The following is a 19,707-nucleotide window of genomic DNA, read 5'->3' as shown; positions in this document are numbered from 1 at the left end:
CATCCTACGGTGACCTCTACCGTGACCTGCGACCTTCGTTTTAAAGGTCAGAAAGACCCGTGACACTCACTTCTAATGCCAGGCACTTGTCGAAGGAGCAGCCCCTGTGTTAAACTTGTAAGGTTTTACACGGCACCGGATACGACCTAGTTATTTTCCTTTAGATTATATTGTATGATTGTATCTTGTTTAACGTCTCTTTCGAGAATTTTTCACCCATATGGAGACGTCACCAAGACTGGGCTACAAATTTAGGCCTTTGTTCGGCGCCATTGAGCAGTGAGGGTTCTTTAACGTGCCATACCTACTGTGACTTTAAGGTCATCTCCGAGGACCCGTGACATTCACACCTGATGCCGAGCTTTTGGCGATGGAACTGTCACTACCTGTTTTCACGACTTAGGTATGTCGCTGTCGGCATTCGAACCCTGACCCCCCGCATGTGGGGCGAACACTCTAACCTCTAGACCACCAGGGCGGTTTGGGGAATTTTCGTAAACAGTAATATCAGGCACAACACATGTATGGGACAAATGAATGTCTATTACTGCATGTGCGAATGTCCACAGCACGTTCTTCATACGCTGTTTCGTCATCCAAATATGAATGATACCCATACCCTGTACATGTAAGTAACAAGTATTTTAGCAGTAAATAAACACGCGACGTGTTTACCAGTGTCATATCACGTTATTTCGTTGCTCGAACACATTGTATTAATTACAAATATGTCTATGTTTTTGTTTTCATTTGGGTAAAACATTTTCTTCTACGATATTTTATTTTCCTATATTCACATCTTTAAACAAGAAAGTTTTTCATTTTTTTTATCGTCTTCCACACTAACTGAGGTGCACTTTGTTCCACTTAAATAATAAGCATTAAATGCACCCCCTACACATAAGAGCTCTTATCCCGAAATCCTTCCGGTTGCGAAGCAAGTGTCCCTTATCACTCGGCTACCGCGACCGTACCATCCGTTATATACATAATGTAAAATAGTGTTTCGTCAGCTTTTCCAAATCAGTTTTAATTGCAATAAATAGTAAACAACACAGTGCCAAGTTTGGTTGACATGGGATTGATTAAAAAGCACGTTGGTTTGTGAACAGACAATTCAACAATATACACACTATCAATAACAATATTGGCAATATACAATGCAAAACGTGGCCAGATGTACTTTCCGTCCAGTTCTTGTGATCGGCATATTCCTTTCACCTTCATACATGTACATCAAGTCAGGAATATAATCGTAATTATAGTAATGGAAATCGAAAGGAATTTCATAATCAACGTTTGATCCATTGTATTAAACTATATTGCAAAAGTTATATTCATTTTTGAGAATACATGAGGTTATGAACTGCGACACTTCACGCCGACAGACTTCATAAAACGCGTAAATTTGACGGTATCAAGCGTTGCAGTTCATACCTTCGATCCCGTATTTTCAAAATGAAATTTATTTCTTATCTTTACATTCTACATTCATTTCTGTCTGAATTCCCAGCTGTTAAAATTGACGTACTATATTCATCACGATTCATACGCGTATTATTACAATTACATCGCGTTCATGAGGAAATGGCTATCGCAATTTGTAAAGACATCAAAGACAAAAGCATAGTAAATGTCTATATTGATTGCTATCGCAAAAAATATTTTGAAAAGGAACTTGAAAATGTCATATCATGATTTCTTCGTGATTGTAATTTTGGCATTTTATTAGAACCGTTAAAACAATTTTTATGCAAATGGGGAATACGCATGCGTTACGGTCCTAAAGAACAAGTAAGAGTGTTTTCATGTAAACGCCAATTTTGAATGTAAATGACTCAGAATGGGTATTACTAGCAACTGTTGATGTAGAGGATGTTTAAACGAACATCGCGGTGATGACTTAGTGTCGCTTTGCGTTGTCGATGACTTGCAGAGGCGAAATGAATTGCATCGTTTTGTTCGACATTGTAAATTTCTTGAATTCTTCCTCTGTGTCCACCCGCGCGAGATTTTCCTTAGAATCATCATTGTTGGCCTTCAGTATTATCTCAGTATCACTGTTGTCAGACGTGACATTAATTTCCGGTGTGACGACATTCGTATCTGGGATCTGAATATGGTCATTATGAAACCTAATGTTTTTCACGGCCAATTTTGGGTTGTCATTGTCAGAGCGCGTGCTATAGCACGTGGCTCTCGAGTCGTTGATATTTCGATCGACTTCTGCTTTGACTGTGTGAGGAGGTCGCTTCTCCAAGTCAACACTGACCGAGGGAATTGTCAGGAACAAACCGTCCTCGATGACGGACGTTCTTCCGCTCTTTTCACCTTCAATCTCCAGGTTTACGATTTTAGGTTCCGGTTTAACCCGGCTCCTTCGTCCGTCTTTTCTTCTCCTCATGATACTGTTACTCGTTGCTATCGAATTAATTTCCATGTCTCTGTTGTGTGCCTCGACATTTTCTAGAGTAAGATTTGACTGTTCCTCCTGGATTTGTAGCATTGCCCGTGGGTTATCAAATTGCCTGGAGTAATCGTCGTCGTTACTGGAAACGTAGGACGGGGGTGGATTGGCGATATGTGTATGTGTCGTCATGGTGGACTCACTTCCGGTTGGACTTGTCATATTCTTACGGAATAGTAGTTCTCTTTGATACGACATTGTCTCTGAATAGTCAGTGTCTTCTAGTACTTCATTAGCCACTGGTAAAAGTTCACCATTTTCTTTCTGAAACTCAGTTGGAATAATGACATCACTTTGCCAGGGGCCAATGTCACTATAAGCATCCTTTCTTTTTCCTTTCTGGGACTTCTTTTGCGGACCTTTCAGAGATTTGTTGGATTTTTGTGGCCCCTGCAAGATTGGATCAAGTGTCCCAACTCTCTGCAGCGGCCCACCTACGTGTATAGGTGCCAACGAACACACACCGTAGATTGACGGGTCACGTGGTTGGTATCTCATTCTATGAGCCTCATTGTGCATGCGTGCATCAAAGAGTGAAAACTCGCCTTTCTGGTTTCTACGATTTGAAAAGTATGACGGTCCCAGTGAATCTCCTACGGATACCACACTCAGTTTGCTCTCTGATCGAGAAGTGCTTTGGGGATACGTTTTCTTGGACAATACACGCGTTCTATCGGATTCATATCCTCTTTGGCCGTTGGTTTGGTTTTCTTCCTCAATTTTGTCATCACCCTTTCGTGGAGATTTAAAATATGCACCCTTTATCCCACTACGTAAGTTGACGCTCTCTTGCATCATCTGTGATTTGTTGAGATATCTCCCCATGTCTACTGAAGGCATGCTGTCCAAACCGAGTTTCTTCATCTGTTTAAACTGAGGAAGTTCGCCTTTGTCATCTTTCCTATGTTTCTTGTTATTTTTCACCCCAAATGTAAACTTATTCTTCTTTTGTGCAACAACAACGTTTCTTGGTAGATTAGCACGAATTACATTTTCTTTGGGTACTGTGAACGACGGTTCTTGTCTTTTGCTGATGGAGCTGATGCCTTCCGTGAAAACGGGAATCTTCTTGGACATTTTGTCTTTCTTAAAACCTAAATCTGCGCCACTGGGACGGATCGACACTTTGATCGGGGGTAAATTTTTCACCGCCAGGTTTTCGTTTCCTCCAACTATCTCGTTATACTGTTGAAGAAGCTGGATTGCCTTGTCACGAGCAATTATATTGACCTTCAAATCGGAGTCGTGAGTCGTCTCGCCTTTGTAACTGTCGGGTCGGTTTCCAATGAAGTCGGTCAACTGAATCTTTAGGTTTGGTGAGCGTGACACGGGGACGGAGGGGATGTAAATTGAAGGTAGTTTGGTCAGGTGCTGGATCTCTCCCGCTTTTTTCTTCTGTGTTTTATCTTTTAATGGAGCACTAATAAGCGGAAGAGATCCATGGTTACGAGTTTCGGGATCGGTCATCTTTCTTCGCAAAAGGTGATGAGCTGTCGCCATGACTCTGAAAAATATAGACATTTTTAGCTGTAATGTGACACGATTGTACAAGATTTCAATGGGGTCATCAGTAATGTTCATTTGCAGACTTGAGTTCCGGAAGAGATGAGAAAAAAAAATGTTTATTAGGAGCAGTCTGTAAAGTTTTTATTTCCTCTCTTACATATATAGTAAATAACTAGTAAACTTTTAAGTAATATTGCTATTTTTAAAGTCATGAGCTTTTGTTTCTTGGTCCAGAAAATTACAAATTTAGCTCTTGTGGGTATTCACCAAACGTGATCTTTATTTAATGATTAAAGAACCTCTACATTGTTAAATACACTTGTCAGACGATTGGAATTATTTATTAAGATTATCGGATAGAAGCTGGCTTAATCTTGGTCGGGTATTAAAAATTAAATGCTTAAGGTGAAGGCTGAGTTGTGGTATATTTAGGAAATACAAATTAATATTCCCTTTCTTTCATTTTATTTTTCCTTTTTCTAATACGATCTACCAAAGATTGCAGACGCTCGGGGGATATTTCTTCGTGTTTATATGCAGAAATTACGCATAGAATAAGTGGTTCGACACCGGATATGTCTTAATTCCACACCCTGTTAAGCAATATTTCTTGATTAACAAACATACAAAGTTTGACTTCAAATACCCTATAAGTATCAGATACATAAAACCATTTGTTGATGACAAACGATATTCAAAGATTAAGAAGAAAAAGCCCCGAATTCAATCTTATTATTAAGATGCCGATGGACACTTTTCTCAGTATTATTCAATTCATGTGCCCTTCAATGATCATTCATGGTTTTTGAAGATTGTTGTGTTTTCGCCAGAGTTTGCATGATATGTCGGTACCAGTCGGTGTAGGGTATGTGTGTATCTGCAGGGATCTGGGTCGCCCCCTCTATAGTAAAGTACGTTTCACAACAGCAATATACACCTCTCTCTCCGATCCAAAGCAGATAGACCGGTAGACGAAATCTCATGCATAGTAAAGCAGGGTAACTCGTAACGTAATTCAGTAGTGAATACTGTGTATAGGGAAAGGATACACAAATAGAAAAACAAGTCTATTCATCTTAATAATTTCTGTCTCGAAGATCTCTGCAAGTCATATGAGAAATCGAAAAGAGAAAAAAATAAACAACGTTTGCACTATTGTATGCATATTTCAAATATATTACGCGTTTTGAAGACTGATATGCAAATGAAACCACTTACCACACTCAGCCTGCGTCTATCCAGGCTTTATTAGCCAGTTAGCCATTTAAAAGAAAACTTTGTATATGTGTAACTCCAAGATGAAATGAATTCAGCTTATAAATGCAGAACCAGCTTTACTTAATCGGATTATAGAGGTGCATGTCGCACTACCCACAGCTCCTTTGTTCACGAAAGATTTGTTTTAAAGGTTGTCGTCAACAAAAGAACACCCGGCGTTATCTCAGACATTGCATCTCACCACGTGTATTGATGATTGTTTAAAGGGATTGACGTCATTCGACACCTTCGTTTCGATAAGTTTTGCACCTCAGTCCAAATGGTTCGGGGTTATTGTCTGTTAGGTAAAGTATATAGCACCTCGGTTCTATATGTACTGGTGCCAGCAGACAGTTACGTGCTGAAAGGATGCTAGACCACGCGCAGAGTGCATGGAGTTTATGGAGAGATACCTGTATCTGTGTAAGTTGTTGAGAAATACTATGCTTTAACCACCACCCCCCACCCACCGAATCTCAGCAAATGGTGCCTTTATGGAGAGTAGACCGTGATGCAGTAAATCATCATAATGAAGAGAGATTATTGAAGAGATTTATTGAATTTGTCAGCGTCCAATTACATCAGAGATACGGACGCCATATTGTTTAAATATCACACAATATATAATTCATTTAATTTAAAAAGCGTGTATATCATCCAAAGAAATGCCAATATATGTACAAGTAGAGCTTATGTTCAAAGAGCGATCCGTGAACTGTACAAACAAACGAAAATATAAAGCGATCCATGAACTGTCCAAACAAACGAAAATATAAAGCGATCCACGAACTGTACAAACAAACGAAAATATAAAGCGATCCGTGAACTGTCCAAACAAACGAAAATATAAAGCGATCCATGAACTGTCCAAACAAACGAAAATATAAAGCGATCCACGAACTGTACAAACAAACGAAAATATAAAGCGATCCGTGAACTGTCCAAACAAACGAAAATATAAAGCGATCCATGAACTGTCCAAACAAACGAAAATATAAAGCGATCCACGAACTGTACAAACAAACGAAAATATAAAGCGATCCACGAACTGTACAAACAAATGAAAATATAAAGCGATCCACGAACTATACAAACAAACGAAAATATAAAGCGATCCGTGAACTGTACAAACAAACGAAAATATAAAGCGATCCGTGAACTGTACAAACGAATAAAAATATAAAGCGATACACGAATTGTACAGACGAACAAAAACTTAAAGCAATACACGAACTGAACAAAAACATAGTGATACACGAACTGAACAAACGAACGAAAATATAAAGCGATCCACAAACGAACCAAAATATAAAGTGATACACGAACTGTACAAACGAATGAAAATAAAAAGCGATCCGTGAACTGTCCAAACAAACGAAAATATAAAGCGATCTGTGAACTGTACAAACGAATAAAAATATAAAGCGATACACGAATTGTACAGACGAGCAAAAACTTAAAGCAATACACGAACTGAACAAAAACATAGTGATACACGAACTGAACAAACAAACGAATTTATATTGAAGATTCACGTGGGAAGTTTCAAACTGTAACACATCTATTTTCAAAATTGCAATGATTATTAAGGTTTGTTAGCATCACAAATTACATTGTATGTGTTTACACTTGCGCACGAATTGATATCTACACACATAATAAGGAAGGGTAAGTAAGGTTAAATACACCTCATCGTTTTTGTCGCAGAGTGATGGTCACCTTCAGCTGAACTTTCGTTCATATCTCACACATCATAAATTTATGAATACATCATCTTCATCATTATATTGGCTGGTCACTGCTTTAACAATAATACCCGCTTGTTTTCTCGCGTGGCATTTATATAAGTGCATAGGTAATTAAGCAATCGATTCGGTATCTATTCATTCGCAACGGATGCTACATGCATGGTGGTACGTAATAATGGACATGTCCTTTGTGTGGATATTATGAAAGACGTAAAAAAAATTGTTTATGAAATATACGTTTTTCATTAGAACACTGCTCACTCTCCGTAAAAATCGCATGACAACTAAAGTTTAAATATGCATTCTGACTTCACTTATTTTAAAGCTGTATGTATCCACTACATAGAGCATCGTCTCAAAGTCTCCCATATTGTTTGATGTTTACAGAGAATGACTTTTACATGTGCGTAACAAGTGAATTCTATTGATTATGTCCAGGTAACTGGTTTTTCATATATCAAACGATCATAAGATGCACGATCAGATGCCTTTTTTCTCTTGATCAGTGTAGATTTGAATGAGCCACTGTACATGTCCTTTCAATATTTATTAAGATGAACAGCGTTTGATACACGAAGGATCAGAGCGTCCTTTCACCTCATGCTTCTGATGAAACCCATTTACATGGTCTGGCGCCTCTCGCAATATTAGTTTGTCTTTTATAGCGCACCGTCACCAACAAAATTGCCATACCAACGTGCGCCATAAATGCCAAAAATTTAATCAGCAAAATATTCTCTACAGGTTCTTTTAAAATCATTCACCTTTCTGCTCAGCTCAGTGGATTAAGACGTTCGGATCGTGGATTCGATCCTAAGCCGCTGCATACCCGAGTTGTTAAAATATGTAGCGATCATTGCTCCTTCAGTAATCGCTAGGCATTAATTCTAGTACACGTCGAGGGGTTTTTATGAGACCTTACGTACTAAAGTTCCATGTTATGACAGGCGTTGGCATAAAGATGAACCCTCACTGCTCATACTCTGAGCGCCAATCACAGGTCGGAATTTGTGGTACATGTACTTCACTAGTTCAAAGCGTGTGACGTCCCTAAATGAGATATTCTCAAAGGAATACAAAACTCCAAATCTTTCAAAATCCATTGATTCATGCAGTGAAGAAGCATATGAAAACAAGAAGAAGAGTAAAGGGAAACAGAAAAGTTTTGTTTTGATGGGATGGCTGTTGGTTTTGTTGCAGCGCAACCAGAAGGTCCCAGATTCGATTTTCCATCCCCGCCGCGACAAATTTGAGACGTTACACAAAAATAGTGACTATTCCTTCGCTGGGCGCCCAGTATTAGAGGAGAAATCCACGGGTACTTCGGAGATAAAAGATAAAGAACCCTCAGTGCTACAGCCTTGACCGCCATTCATTTGACAAAATTTGTGGCAATTCATCTACAGCTGGTGATGTCTCTACATGAGTGAAAAATTCTCGAATGAAACGCTAAAACACACAAATTGCTTCCTTCATCTTTAAATGCATATACTGTATGTCTTTTCTTCATCCTGGCCAAAGACAAATGGTGCAATGCATTTATTTACTCCTTGACCACCTGTCGCGGTAGTTAAGTGGTAGAGCGTTCGTTTCGTGACTGGGAGGTTGTGAGTTCGAGCCTCGCTCGGGCCATGATATGATCAAACCTAACACGTATACATAGGTAATGATTGCCTCTTCGTTAAATCCTCGGCATTTAGAAATGAAAATCATGGGTCCTTTGTCTATGACCTTAGATAAGGGGGTATATGTACCATGTCGCGGCAGGTAGGCGTTGGCACGTTAAAGAACCCTCACTGCTACGACCCTAAGCGATAAACAGAGGTCTAAATTTTTGTGGTACATCACATACAGCTGGTGATGTCTCAATATGAGTGAAAAATTCTCAACGAAACGTCAAACAAGCAAACAATCTGACCACAAAAATCATTAAATTAAACCCAGTGACAGTGCGTCAGTTCTCCCTCAACCAGTAACAAATATCACTCCTAGATACCTTCGAAATTTGCTACCCTAGAGATCATAACCGATTATACATTGCAAAAATGATTTATAGGGTGCTGCTAAAACGCGGAAAGGAAGGAAAATTTAAGAATGATTAATGTACCAACAAAAACAACAACATTGGGCAAATAGGCTTTATTTTGATTAAAATAAAAATAAGAATTTATTTACAGGCGGTAAAACAATTATATCTCCTTATTCTGTACTATAAATTTATTGAGCAAAATTAAATGTTTGTATAAAATTTTACAAATCGTTTTACAAGAATCTTGTAATTTCGGCATTGACACAGGTGTTACCAAGCAACAACACCTATGGGTAGAGAATAGAAAGAACACATAGTCTGACACATAGTAACACCCCTCCCCCAACCTTCTCGTGGCAAAACGTCTTTAACACACATGTATTTACACTTAATTCTGTGTATGTGTGCATTTACATTTTTCAAGTTACAACAGGGAGTTTACTTTCGGAAGGTCAGTGGTCTCTTCCTAGGTACATTGTATCTGGGTTCTCTCTTCCACCAATAAAAAAACTGGGCGCCACCAGATAACTGAAAATTGTTGAGTGGGGCGGAAAACATCAATCAATCAATCAACAGGGAGTGTGGTATGTATAAAACAACGATAATTCATTATTTTATCAAGTTGAATATTTTGTGTTTTATTTATTATTTTTTAATTAACAGAGACTATGTGACCGCAACATTCCAATCCTGCATTTTTGTAAATGGTTGAGAACGTCTGGCAGTTTGTTTCTAACCTAACTACTGGTACCTTATCTATATCAATAATGAGATGACCTTTTTAATTCATTTGAAACATAAAGTATCTGTTAGTCGTTTGGCTATTTCATATGTTAACATTGATTCTGTTTCAATAGGGTTTTCCCCACTGTTTTGTTTTGAGCATATCTTATTTATCATTTTTGCAATATACAGTAACTTCTACTTTGTAAAGGTTGCCAGCCTGTTTATGAATAAAGGGATTTTCTAAATGCAGAAATTGGAAAACCAGTAACAACGATAGCTGCACATAAGTTAACTGTACTTTTTCAAGTTTGTTAGTATCGTGAACAGAACAGCCATCACAAACAATTGAAGCATATTCACAAATATGCCTAATAAATGTTATGTGCAATTTTGACTGATTTTGTCTACCAATTCAGCGTTTTTAAAAGCCCTATTTTATAAGCTTTGTCTACTATGCAATCAATGTATACAGACAAACTGAGGTTGCATGACAATAATAAGCCTAAATGACGATGAACTGCAACAAACTCCAGCCCATCACCTTGAAAAAATAGTTTTGGTAGAACAGGATTGTCTTTCCTTGAAAAATAAGTAATTAGTCTTGGATGGATTAAATTTGAGTTATTTGACCAAGTTTCTAATATTATAGAAATCATGATTAAGCTTATTTTCAATAACTAGCATATTATATGAAGATTTCTGAAGTGAGTTGTCATCAGCAAATAGTCTACACATTGATAGCATATTTACATCGACATAAATTAAAAATGGTAAAGGTCCTAAAACACGACCCTGGGGTACATAAACAAATATACCAAGTTTTAAAAGGTCCTTATATATTATTTTTTGTGATCTGTGACATAAATAGCTTCTAAACCACTGCAAAAGATCGCCAGATATACTATAACTTTGTAATTTAAAAATGAGATCATTTTGCATGCATACACTATCAAATGCTTTTGAAAGGTCACAAAATATCATACATGATATTTCTTGTCAATACTTTGAACAATACTATAGTAGCTCCTAATATGATTCTCTCCATACTTTTACTAACACATGGTTGATTGAATATTGTTTAACGTCCCTCTCGAAAATATTTCACTCATATGGAGACGCCACCAATGCCGGTGAAGAGCTGCAAAATTTAGCCTAATGCTCGGCGCTTATGGTCATTGAGCAGGGAGGGATCTTTATCGTGCCACACCTACTGAGACACGGGACCTCGGTTTTTGCGGTTTCATCCGAAGGATCGCCCCATTTAGTCGCCTCTTACGACAAGCAAGGGAGGACCTATTCTAACCCGGATCCTATAATTAGATACCACTGATGGATTTAAGAAGGACGTAAGCAACTTTCCAAAGAGATGCATCTCTTCGGATTTAACACCTTTCCGCAGGATACTGGTACATGTATGAACTTTCACTTTACATAAATCGATCACAAATAAGGCTGTTATACCCACCAGACTCGTTCGCTTCAAAATTTGATAGTATACATATATTCATATTATGCCAGGTGTAGAATTAAAATGAAATTCAAGTTCAATATCAGTCGTGTAGCTACATTGTAGCACTGTAAGCACGTGCCTACAAATATTTTCGTTAAATTTTTATTATATATTACGAAAAATGCCCTCAGTTTCGGGGGGGGGGGGGGCTGCCGCCCCCCAAACCCCCTCCTTACAAATGTTTCAAACCTATCTATGTCACTGAATAATATATTATTCCAAAAATAGATAATTCGATATAAAGTGAGTTCGATTTTTAAAAAAAAAACTATGTTTGGGGGACATTGTTGAGAAAATCATTTAATCTTTTTCAGTGTTGTTTTCGGGAAGGTGTATAAAAGGTGGCAATCTCTCACCAGAGGGCGTTACGCTACGCTCCACAACACCTCTGTTATCGTCTAATTTACAAGAATTTTGTAAAACAGAGCGTCTTTGAAAATAAAATAAATCTGCATCATTTTCATAAATAAAACATACATTTATGAGTTAAAAACACATTGGTAGGTATCGAAACGCTGTATTACGTTAGTGCAACCTCCATATTTATGGAACTATTTTGTCTTGTCAAATGTATTATTTCACTTTCACTTAGTAACTATGGACTCTACATTAAAAAAAAAATAGCGAGATTATAATGATGAAAATCTGACATTGCACAAAGAACAGAAACGTGCCTTTCTGTTGGAGTCAAAGACGTCATTTTGTCCATGCGAGATCATATGGTTAGCCGAACTATTTATCAGACGATAACAGAGGTGAAAGTGAAGCTTGCGCAGCGCGCCCTCTGGTGAGAGAATGTAAAAGGTGGCAGCCAGAAAAAAGTAATAGAATTTGAAAAGTTAAATTCAAAAGTCTTAATGACAGTTTTATTCATTATATATTTTTAATTGTAAAGCAACATACTGTCACAATCGGTGGGGGAGACAAAGCCGGGAAAAGGGGGCGGTACTCACGGGCACTTGCTTGATGTTCTAAATTTCAAAATGAGTTATATAATAGTTTTTAAATACATAAGCATTAGTATGACGTACGTGAAACGGTGAATTCTGGGGATGACTTCCCGTTCTCTTTGTAATTTCTGCATCAGTTGTTGATATTATGCCTTTTGATTTTACAAAATGCCGACCTCCCATAATATTATTATATACAATTAATACTTTGTTTTCTATTCCGTTCCGTTTTCCGTCCTGCGTTTTAGGAACACCCTGATTTTATACTTAGAATTAAAAACCTCAACCTTTCGGAAAATCAAGAACAATTATGCAGTAAAAAAAAAATATTTGATGAGATAAATTACTTGTATTGTATTAATGATATGCAAGTTTATTGTATCATGCAATGTAATAACATCGTGCTTAAGATACTATACATTATGTACAGGTCACGGTACTTTCTCTGAATTCATCCGGGGCTTTCCCTAAAAAGACGGGGACACGCACTTAATTTGACAGACGGCTTACATGTGCATTAAAACATTGGAAAAGATTATTTGTTGGTTGCTACAGTAAGAACAGAGTTCTAAAAATAAATAATGTGTGCCAAATATCGAGAAAAGAATATGTGTGTCGTCCATGAATTTTGAAACAATTGCCTTCAATTTGGTTAGAGATTGGATACCGAAAGGTCATAGGTTGGAGCCCAGCTCGTGTCTCGGCGGTGCCATTCCTCCTTCGCTAAACGCTCGGCATTTAGAGGTCACGACCCTTTCGGATAACTGAGGTGTCGTGTCATGGCAGGCTGTCACATTGGCACGTTAAAAACCATCACTGATCACCATGCATATAGAATCTAAATTCGTCACGCTTCACCTACAGCTGGTGACGTCTCAATACATTCAGTTTATGAATCGAACACTCTGGAGAAAGTAACTGTTATTCTTAACATAGCTAGCAAACATAAACAGAAGTGCTGACAAAATTCGTATGAGGAATGCGAACATTGACCATCGATTGATTTTAGAGGATATCGATATTTTAAAAAAAAAAATTCATATCGATAAAACAGATAAGAATGGATTTCCTAGGCCTTCAGCGACCATAATTTTGAAATAAATCGTTAGTACCGTGTGAAAAAGATGCTTTTTTGGAAGAAAAGAACACTAGGATATTATTAATGTCCACTTCCTTTCCACAAATGCCCATAATGTGCTGAGCAAGTAGCATGTGTATGTTGCCCTGTAGTAGACCGGTACGCAGGTTAACGTCTGTGCATGTTCTCCATTATCTGAGCTTTTCATTACGTCTGAATTCACAAGTTAATACAGCGAGGTAATATATATCATAGGCTTTAATTTTCATAATGTAAAAGCTGAGATTTTGCAAATATTGATAAATAAGAAAAGAAGTATCAAGTATAATCGAAAAGTCCTCGATCTAATATTGAATGATGGCCATGAGAGTTTTAGTCCTGACAATGTTGTGATTTTCTAAGCTTGTGAAGGATTATGAAATACGTCAATAAAAATGGCAAGTCAACAAAGTACCGGTTTATAAATCCCCGGACATTTTTCAAGATTAAGGAGACGTTACCAAACCTCGAATAGCGGTCGCGGTAGTTCAGTGGTAGAGCGTTCGCTTCGTGACCGAGAGGTCGTGAGTTAAAGCCCCGCTCGTGCCATGGGTAGTGATTGCTCCTCCGCCAAAATTTTGTTTTTTGTTTTTAATTATCAAAACCTACTGTCTAGTGTGTTTAAAAGATTTCGGTTAAAATTAAGGTTATACATTATCACAGAAGCTCATTTTAGAGAGTGTATTTATATTTGATTTGTAAACAAAGATTGCGGTATGTTATTGTTTACGAAATTTTCAAAAGAAATGGATATCGATCTAAGTTAATCATATCTTTCACATTTCAAGCTTTCTTTTGGTAGAATGTGTCATCAAAAGATTAAAATTTGTGACTATGCAAAATTAAGATGCTTTATATTACAAAATTAATATTTCACTGGTTTGTTTGTATACATAAAAAGACCCGAGTCTTTGTTTACATAACACAGATTTAAGGCTAAATTAATGCTTTTATTCTTGCATTCAGATGGTCAAAATTTTGGCTGTTAACATTAAATGAGTTATATTTTTTCCAAAAATCATAAACCAGTTACTTTAAAAACGTACGTCATGACAGGCCATGAGCGCTACGAACAGGACTACATATGTGGCCCCACTTCATCTACAACTAGTGACGTCTCCACATGAGTGAAATATTCTCAAAAGGACGTAAAACAAGGGGGGGGGAACAAACCATAACATACCACATGATTTGTATCAAAATATAGCTATTAAACATAGACACCCAAGCATCAGAGAGCATGCGAAATTTGATGATCTAATCAACACTCTTGTACCTAGATGTGATTATTTAATGCAATTTTGATTTTATTTTCTATTTTTTGCGACAGTGCCACGATCAACAGGTGCATTCCCACCTTTGCAATACTTGTGATATATCTTGGTTTTTTTTTTTAAATGTGTATGGACAACATATACATGTACTTAAGATATCTTATATATCATCTTATCAAAATTGCTAACAAAGAAACAATTTAAGAATATTTAACGCTCTTTACGTAATTATATAAAGCATTACTTAGATGCAGACATTTAATGACTGAAGGAAAAAAATAGGAAAAGATGCATTATACTTACCATGGTGAAAGCGAGGTAGTTTCATACGAAGTGATTTAACTAAAAGCAGACAGTCTACTTTAAAGGACATTCGCTAACTATTGATTTTTTGATAATTAGATCTTTTCGTCGAAGCTTTTCCCCCTCATTTTCTACTGCAATAAATGTTCATTATATCGGATATAGCTGGGCTTATTTGTCAAGATTTTATTAAAATATATTTGAAAGCCAGGATGTGTGTTCTTAAAATTTAGATAATGAACATGTTTCATTTTGTAATATTTCGATGTTTGGTTTCTAAATCCATTGACAAGCTCTAAAAAGTATTAAGTCACCACAGTACAATAGTTTGAAAGAAATCTTCAACCTTTCAATGCACTTTCATCTCGCATGCAACGTGCAACGTGGCCAGTATCTGTCGGAGAAAACTGGCAATGAATGCGATTTTAGAATACTAGTATACATCTCACAAGAACAGATAAATATATTTAAAAACATGGTGCATTTCTGGTTGCGATATTGGTAAATCACTTTTGAAATAATAATAAAATTATTAATTTCAACTAAAGACACGCGTGCATTCAAAACGATCTACGTTTTACTGCACCTAACAAATTAATTAGCTCAAAAAGTTTTAAAATTTGTTAAAGTTGTACAAATAAAATCACATTTTGAAACAGAAAAGTTTCAAATTTGGTTGGGTTTTTTTTGTTGTTACAAAATGCAGTTTTAGTAGAAAGTAATTGACAACAAATTAAAACCCCTGCTAGATTCGTACGCATGAACGTCAGACCTGATGAGCTTTCCATATAGACAATAAGATTTTTAAAAAAGGAATACACATGCATTGCTGATATTTATATTTTTATTCAAATTTCAAAAGGAAGTCCGCCATTATGACCATGTGTTATTCCTCCTTAAAATCACAGGGGGAAGCGTGTTTCCTGAAGGCTGGATACGTCTTAATTATTTGACCTTGGACTGTACCTACAAGACGTGACTTTGCCTCCATTAATACGTTTAAATCACAACACATTTCTACTCCGGAATCTTTCTCTTTTCAAGTTTTATTTCAGGAAGCCTGAATACTACAGCTAGTACATTTTTCAAAATTTCTTTCAAATGTCACTTTCAAAAAGTTAGGCTCGCGTTACAATCGAAATGAATAAAAGAGATGATACGATGATAATGGCTTTTCAGTTGACATGAATTGTTTCTAGAACAGTTCTGCAGTAACTGCGGATATAGTGCCATTACTGTCATCCTTGACTTACATGTTTCTTAGCATGAAAGAATCCAACTGTCGGACACACGCTATATGTTCAATTAAACGATCCCGAGGTTGCTTCGACCATGTTACAAAGATGAGATTGTATCTTCCAATTACACAGTTAATTAATTATTACTCAAGACCTCGGGAAAATCCTGCTGAATAATGTACGTTTACGTCAACAGGTTTCTATATATTTTTTTTCAAAGAGGCAAGACTTCCTTATAAAGAATTGCGAAATAAGAAATGAACAGGTGCTTGTCAGTTGGATTCTATTTTGAGGTGTGTTATACTTGTATATGTACCGGTATATTTTTTCTCTACATTAGAGTACATTTATAACATATGCTTCTATTTTTGTCCAGGTTGCTACGTATACAGTCGACTTTATTTTCTTTCAATAGAAAGAATTCGGAATGAATTATGTACGTTCTGACAAATTCTCTCTGAAACCAGGCTAGCGGTCAGCACTCTGAAACCAGGCTAGCGGTCAGCACTCTGAAACCAGACTAGCGGTCAGTGCTCTGAAACCAGGCTAGCGGTCAGCACTCTGAAACCAGGCTAGCGGTCAGCACTCTGAAACCAGGCTAGCGGTCAGCACTCTGAAACCAGGCTAGCGGTCAGCACTCTGAAACCAGGCAAGCGGTCAGTATTCTGAAACCAGACTGAATTGATACCTGTACCTGTATTTTAGGGGTGTTTTTGAACTTTTTTTCCCTCGCATTGACGAAGTAAAGGTGTTGACACTACCGACACACTTTCGCTTATGTATATACACACTGTACATGCAGTGCGTTAATGCCCTTATCTTATGTATATACACACTGTACATGCAGTGCATTAATGCCCTTATCTTTTGACTGATGTGACGGACAAATCGATTAATCCCAGATTAACCACTTTACTTGATGGATGTGATCCACATACACTAGTATTTGGGTCAAATACGAGATTATTATTATTTTTGAAAAACTTTAAATCGCCTGTAATTATTTGTTGATCATAGAAAAGTGCATTTAAAATTTCAAAGCCTTTGAAAATCAAATGATAAATAGTTAGATCACGTCATTGGTTTCAATGCACGGAACAACAAGATTGCTTTAAGTTGCGATTTGGTGCTTTCTCGATAAGGCACGAAAACACACAGTATCAAACTGTCACTCAAATCTCTATTCATTTTATATTTATGTTGTTTTAAATTTCATACATACCTTTTATATTAGTTATACATATATGGAACATGCTATCGATTTCTAGACAATTCTAAAACATGAATATGTATTTTTAAAAGTTTTTGATATTATCTATACTACTTCTACAGTTTTATGACTTAAAATGCCTCGTAAGATCCCTGATGAAAGTTTTTGCTAAATTTAAGCTGATACACTTTTTTTTCAAAATCTCTTAGTACGTTTTAGAATCGTTCTCGATGCAACATCCCCCCCCCCTTCGAAAAATTGATACTATCTTATTTTGTATCAAGGCATGTACGGGAAAACAAATCTATAATTATATTTCTCGTGAAATTGAAAACAGAAATGTATAACTGTTTTAATAATATTCCATACCAAAATTATTTTCAATTGAAGAAATAAAACTGTTTAATACAATAGATGTAAATGGATTTAATAATATAAAAATTTTACCTTACCTAACTGAAAATTTCCACAAGTAGTTATTAAGATGTGCCTTCTATTCCTGGGAAGTCATAATTACACATAATTCATCCGACTCCCAACCGAGCAGGTCTGTGTATCAGTATATAAAAGCAGAGTAAGCTTTATCCGTGCTTTATAGATAATCCTCTTTCTCTAAGTCGTAGACCCTTTTATTATTATAGCATTCTTCTTAAAAAATGTCATCGCTGCGCAAATCGTCATCAATGCATGAGTTTCGACTAATTTTTCAAAGTCTTTATCTGACATATTCGATAACCACTAAATACTCCGATTACCTACACCTCTGGGTTTTTCAAATACATACCTTTTACTGCAGTAAAACGACGGAATTGCTTGATATTATCTCGAGACTTAGGAGGTACACCCTTTTCATTATTTTGTGGCGAACTCATTTGGAGTTAAAACCATTCCTCTATTTGTTATCAAAATATACAGTATGAAAGGCAAGCTTGGTGGGTCTATCAAATAGCTTAAGCACTCTGAGGAGATTCTATGTCAATATTGAATTTAAATAAAAACATTTTAAGGGAGATATTTTCTTCCTAAATATAGCTATATATGCTGATTACTGAGTACTGTAGAAAAGAAAAGGAAATAGGGATTATAACATATTGAAAGCAGGTAGAGTCGCCCAAACGTTATACATGTAGTAGCAGATTTGGCCATGGACCCAAAATTCTGTTTTTAATTTATTTCTATCACAAATCGATATTGTAATGCGTACGATAGGTATACATTTAAGTGGGGATCCGGGTTAGAACAGATCCTCAGTACCCCTTGTTGTCGTTCGAGGCAACTAGATGGGGCGGTCTTTCCGATGAGGCCCCTTGTCACAGCAGGTGTGGCACGATAAAGATCCCTCCCTGCTCAAAGGTCATGATAAAGATCCCTCCCTGCTCAAAGGCCGTAAACACCGAGCATAGGTGTAAAATTTTCAGCCCTACACCGGCAATGGTGAGATCTCTATGTGGGTGAAAAATTCTCGAGCGGAACGATAAACAATACACAACCAACCAACCAACCAGCCGGTCCAGAACCAATTATTTTTTCCTAAGAAACTTTATTTTTGTTATTTAGGAGAGCTTTAAAACTTTTTTAAAATACCAATTTTCTTAGCTAACTAAGTATCACCATGAGGTGATTACGTAGCTATATAGAAGTCATTTAAATTGTCCACACAATCATTTGATTTAATCTCATCACCACTTTATAATGGTATACCGAGATTAAAACTCGCAAAACAGATGGTCCATACGAAACAGCAAGTAGTATGACATGCGTAATATATATATATATATATATATATATATATATAATCCAAATAGAAAGAGTTGATATCACACAGTCAAAATAATTCAATATGATATCACACAGTCAAAATAATTCAATAAACAACTTTGTATTCATTATTAATTTGTATTCACCTGAGGATGGATGTTAAAATCCAGAAAGCGCTAGTGATTTAAATATATTTTGGAGCTGTATATTTTCCTGCTTTTTTTATTGAATTATATATATATATATATATATATATATATATATATATATATATATATATATATATTGTTATACATGTGAAGTCAATAACAGGTAGCGGATTTTATTTTATTTTAACAAAAAGGAAAGAAAACGTTTGTTTGTAAATGGAATTTCACTTTTAGGTATATGTAACATGTAGTTACACACCGTAGTAATATTCTATGACTTTCATCTATGTAATTAGCGTCTCATCGATATTGTGTATCGGACATAAATGATAATTTGGTACTTAATGACACACCTTGAGTCAATAACTCTACCCACCCTGTACAGGTATATTCAGAAATCGAATTCACCCCTATTGAATTCAATCACCTCTGTTGTGTTTGTATCTATAGTCAGACATGCTGTCG

The 19,707-nt window shown here is 36.5% G+C and overlaps 1 protein-coding gene across 4 annotated transcripts; it reads right to left on the bottom strand.

Annotated features, from left to right (window-relative positions):
- Positions 1–1,009: 1,009 nt before the first annotated feature.
- LOC125677432 (uncharacterized) lies at positions 1,010–18,232 on the bottom strand. 4 transcript variants are annotated; one of them, XM_048915494.2, is made up of 2 exons: positions 18,120–18,232; positions 1,010–3,971 (listed from the first exon to the last, which is right to left on the bottom strand). In XM_048915494.2, the coding sequence occupies exon 2, from the start codon at positions 3,965–3,967 to the stop codon at positions 1,904–1,906; it is 2,064 nt and encodes a 687-aa protein (XP_048771451.1). In that variant the 5' UTR covers positions 3,968–3,971; positions 18,120–18,232; the 3' UTR covers positions 1,010–1,903. The 4 variants fall into 4 exon arrangements, with proteins under 4 accessions (XP_048771451.1, XP_048771449.1, XP_056016642.1 ...); XM_048915492.2 differs by having other exon boundaries at positions 17,788–18,127; XM_056160667.1 differs by lacking the exon at positions 18,120–18,232 and adding an exon at positions 14,888–14,919.
- Between the last annotated feature and the right edge of the window lie 1,475 nt (positions 18,233–19,707).

This window comes from Ostrea edulis, chromosome 3 (genome assembly GCF_947568905.1).
Source record: "Ostrea edulis chromosome 3, xbOstEdul1.1, whole genome shotgun sequence".
Taxonomy (NCBI): domain Eukaryota; kingdom Metazoa; phylum Mollusca; class Bivalvia; order Ostreida; family Ostreidae; genus Ostrea; species Ostrea edulis.
The sequence above is the reverse complement of the archived record's forward strand: the minus strand, read 5'-3'. Positions and strand labels throughout refer to the sequence as shown.

What these genes read in the sequence shown, in the direction of transcription:
- LOC125677432 (XM_048915494.2), bottom strand. Translation starts at nt 3,967, where the DNA reads ATGGCGACAGCTCATCACCTTTTGCGAAGAAAGATGACCGATCCCGAA.